At 54.8% G+C, this 3,803-nt stretch overlaps 1 protein-coding gene and 1 long non-coding RNA gene across 2 annotated transcripts; one reads left to right on the top strand and one right to left on the bottom strand.

Moving 5' to 3' along the window:
- Window positions 1-435: 435 nt before the first annotated feature.
- Window positions 436-2,063, bottom strand: LOC143655925 (uncharacterized). Its single transcript, XR_013162344.1, has 2 exons — window positions 1,509-2,063; window positions 436-824 (listed from the first exon to the last, which is right to left on the bottom strand). It is a non-coding gene; the product is annotated as an uncharacterized LOC143655925 (long non-coding RNA).
- On the top strand, window positions 1,504-3,803 carry RHOV (ras homolog family member V). The gene is made up of 3 exons (XM_077127471.1): window positions 1,504-2,014; window positions 2,222-2,280; window positions 2,478-3,803. The coding sequence occupies exons 1-3, from the start codon at window positions 1,645-1,647 to the stop codon at window positions 2,919-2,921; spliced, it is 873 nt and encodes a 290-aa protein (XP_076983586.1). The 5' UTR covers window positions 1,504-1,644; the 3' UTR covers window positions 2,922-3,803.

The raw sequence follows: 3,803 nt of genomic DNA, 5'->3' as shown, positions 1-3,803 counted from the left end.
CTCTTTTCTAATTCCCATGCTTGCTTGCTTTTCCAAGAGAGAAAAACAGCAGCCTTTGAGGGTGCACAGGTGGTTCAGTGGTAGAATGCTCACCTTCCATGCGGGAGACCTGGGTTCAATTCCCAGACGACGCACCCCAAAAAACAAATAAACAATGACCAATAGCGTTTGGACCAAACTTATGTGGATGTATCTGAGAAGTCTTTGGGGGTATAGGGCTACAGTGAGGGTCTTTTTTTTTTTTTTTTTAAGCATCCCCAGACATTCGGACTGAGGGGATGTAGGATATAGACATCATGATGTATAAGTGGTTACTGAGGAGCCTACCATTTCTCCATAATCAAGATTTTAATGATTATATCAGCAACTTTCTAGTCATTTTCCTCTCCTTCCCACTCAAAAATAAAAATCAGGGATCATGAGACATCTTCCAAATAATTTAGAGACTTGGATTTATGGATTTTTATGCCAACTCTTCACGAAATAGCATTATCTCTTTTCTTCAATATTTAACCCTCTCCTCCTGCCCCCCGCATCCCAAATAACACGCTCCCTGCCTGCAACAGCTCGGAAATGGCTGATGCCCTGTGCTAAGGTATTTTCAATGACCTTTGTATATAGGCTGAGATGAAAGACCGCCTTAGGGATCAGAGAAAGGGTTGCGGACCTGTTGTCCCTTGGTGTGGCTGCAATAAAGAGATGAAATTAGCATCAGGCTCCTCTTTCTTCACTCTGTTGGTGACCTTCTATGGGTTGCCTGGAAGATCTTGTCTCAGTTTGTGAACTCTTCTAGGGCAAGGACAGTGGGTGACCCAGAACAGCAGCTGCAAATACGTAATTAATATGTTACCTATTTTGATGATGATGAAGATAATGACAGTAGATGTTTTGGGGATTTATAAAATATTCAAATGGAGAACTGTCCTTGAAAATTCACCCCAGCTTGCTTCTCCACTGCCCGTAATTCCCTTAGCAGAGGTGTTTAAAACCTGCTCTCTGGCTGGGTCTGGAGGAAGCTTTACCATAAAAGAGTACAGTCTGGCCTGCTGTAGTTATGCCTGAGTTTCTCTGCCTCACTCAAGATCTGGCTATCTTTAAACGTCTCTTATCAATAAAAATATTCTAGGGGGGTGCAAGGGCTGTGCAGTGGTAGAATTCTCGCCTGCCATGCTGGAGACCTGGTTCAATTCTTATCCCTGCACTGCCCCCTCAAAAAAAACAATCTAAAAATAATACATGATTGTAAAATTCAAATATGTAATTACAAAGTAGAAATTTGAATAATTTCCCCTTCTCCCCAATCCCCCTAGAAGTAACCACTATTACCAATTCCGGGCATATCCTTCCAGACTACTTCATACTCCTGCAAACATATGCATGAAGGGTTTTTGTTTTAATTTGAACAGAGGTGGACTCCTAGGTATTCTGTGTTCTGCAACTCGCTTTTTCCTCTTTCTCTGCCAAGATACCTAGAACTGCCTCATTTGGGCGATTCTTTGTCCTTGTACCTGTGTGGATCTTCTCTGAACGCCGGCGTTCTTCCTCCCAGCGTTTTCGACATTGCGGGGGGTCTCGCAGGGCGCGGGCCCGAGAGACGCCTCGGAGGAGGCGGGGCCGGCGGGCCAGGCCGGGGCGGCCGGGGAGATGCAGATGAGGTGGGCGTGGCCCCACATATACTCGCGGGTAGCGGCGGCCCGGCGCGCCCAGCCTCGGCCGGCTCTGTCAGAAGCAGCCAGAGGAACCTGCTCCCCCAGCCAAGCGGACCCTCGTCCCGGGCTGGCCCCTCTGCTGCCCCTGGAGCGGGCCATGCCCCCGCGGGATCTGAGCGAGCCCGAGCCGCCCCCACTCCGGGCCCCGACCCCTCCGCCGCGGCGGGGCAGCGCGCCCCCGGAGCTGGGCATCAAGTGTGTGCTGGTGGGCGACGGCGCGGTGGGCAAGAGCAGCCTCATCATCAGCTACACCTGCAATGGGTACCCCGCGCGCTACCGGCCCACGGCGCTGGACACCTTCTCCGGTACGTTCAACGGCCCCGGCGGCCGCGTGGCCCGGGGTGGGGAGGGTGCCCCCGGGGGCGGAGGCTGGCACCGCGGCGGGAGGCCACCGAAACCCCCGGGGACGGAGGCGGGAGCAGGCCTCGAGGTGGCGCTGGCGAGGCCGGGTGGGCCGGGTGGGCCCCAGGACGCTCTTCCTAACTGAAGCTTCCCTGTCCCTACCCCTGCAGTGCAAGTCCTGGTGGACGGAGCCCCAGTGCGCATTGAGCTCTGGGACACAGCGGGACAGGTGAGAAGCTAGGGGTAGTCTGGGGGGGGGGGGGGCGGGGTGGAGGGGGCGGGCTGGAGACTGGGAGAGCCCTAAATCAAGCAGGAATGGGTAAGGCCTTGGGCTCCTGGTTGCAAATCCCACCTGAGGAGCGGATTCCTGCACCATGTAGCAGGGAATTAGTCTACTAACCTAACCACCCTGGCCTTCCATCTCAGGAGGACTTTGACCGCCTTCGCTCTCTCTGTTACCCGGATACTGATGTCTTCCTTGCCTGCTTCAGCGTGGTACAGCCCAGCTCTTTCCAAAACATCACAGAGAAATGGCTGCCTGAGATCCGCACTCACAACCCGCAGGCGCCGGTGCTGCTGGTGGGCACCCAGGCCGACCTGCGGGACGACGTCAATGTACTGATTGAGCTGGACCAGGGGGGCCGGGAGGGCCCAGTGCCCCAACCCCAGGCCCAGGGTCTAGCGGAGAAGATCCGGGCCTGCTGCTACCTGGAATGCTCAGCCTTGACACAGAAGAACTTGAAGGAGGTGTTTGACTCGGCCATTCTCAGTGCCATCGAGCACAAGGCCCGACTGGAGAAGAAACTGAATGCCAAGGGTGTGCGCACCCTATCCCGCTGCCGATGGAAGAAGTTCTTTTGCTTTGTTTGAACAGCTGTGGCAGAGTAGCAAGCAGTGGGCTGGTGGCCAGAGACTTCTGGAACCTGGGGCTTGGGGTCTTGGAGGGTCCTGGCAGGGCCAGGCTACCCATGGGACTCAGTTCCCCTCTGAATGTCGTTGGGACATGGGGCTGCTAAATGCCCACTCTGATGCCAGGGTGGTCGTGAGACCTGGAAGATGGAAGCACTGACCTGCATTTCTGCAGTCAGAGCTCACAGAGAAGACCTAGCACTTTGATTTCTGTAGGATGGTCCTAGGACTGTCAGCCACCTCCAAGCAGTTTGGGATTCAATTCTGGTGGACCCTCAGCTCAGCCTGGCAGAATTAGGACCCTCGTGGTGGTCCCCACCCCTCCTTGGCACAGTAGCGAGGAAGAACCTGGGGAACTGTTAGGGATCATGAAAGGCTGGAAGGTGTTGAGGCCTGATTTGGCAAGAAGTTTAGGCTGCATTGTGTAAGAGAGGTCTTTGAAAGACTGAGAGAGGGAGCGGAAAGTGAGGCCTGGGGTCGTGGGACTAGAGGCAGGCTGGGGAGGAGGCAGCAAATCCAGGGCCAGCCTTAGAAGGAGGAAAGCAGGGAAGTGGGGCAGCTGAGGAGCAAGGCTGACACCCAGGCTTCCCTTAACCCCCAAGGCTAGGGCGGGCAGGGCAGCTGGTCCCTGGGAATAGTTGGGTTTCTGGGCTCCCTAGGCACTGCCCAAACTGGCTGGACCAGGAGTGAGGCAGGAAGTGAGAGTCAAGGCCCAGCAGGTGGAGGGGGAGGAGCTGCAAACTAGAGCCTGAAGGAGGAAGGGGCTGAGGGTCACCTCTCTCCCAAGCATCACAGCTTAGGAAGTACAGTGCAGAATTGCAAATAAAGCATTAAGTTTTTGAA

The sequence above is a fragment of the Tamandua tetradactyla genome, chromosome 14, assembly GCF_023851605.1.
Source record: "Tamandua tetradactyla isolate mTamTet1 chromosome 14, mTamTet1.pri, whole genome shotgun sequence".
Lineage (NCBI taxonomy): Eukaryota > Metazoa > Chordata > Mammalia > Pilosa > Myrmecophagidae > Tamandua > Tamandua tetradactyla.
This window is presented reverse-complemented; position numbering and strand designations above follow the sequence as displayed.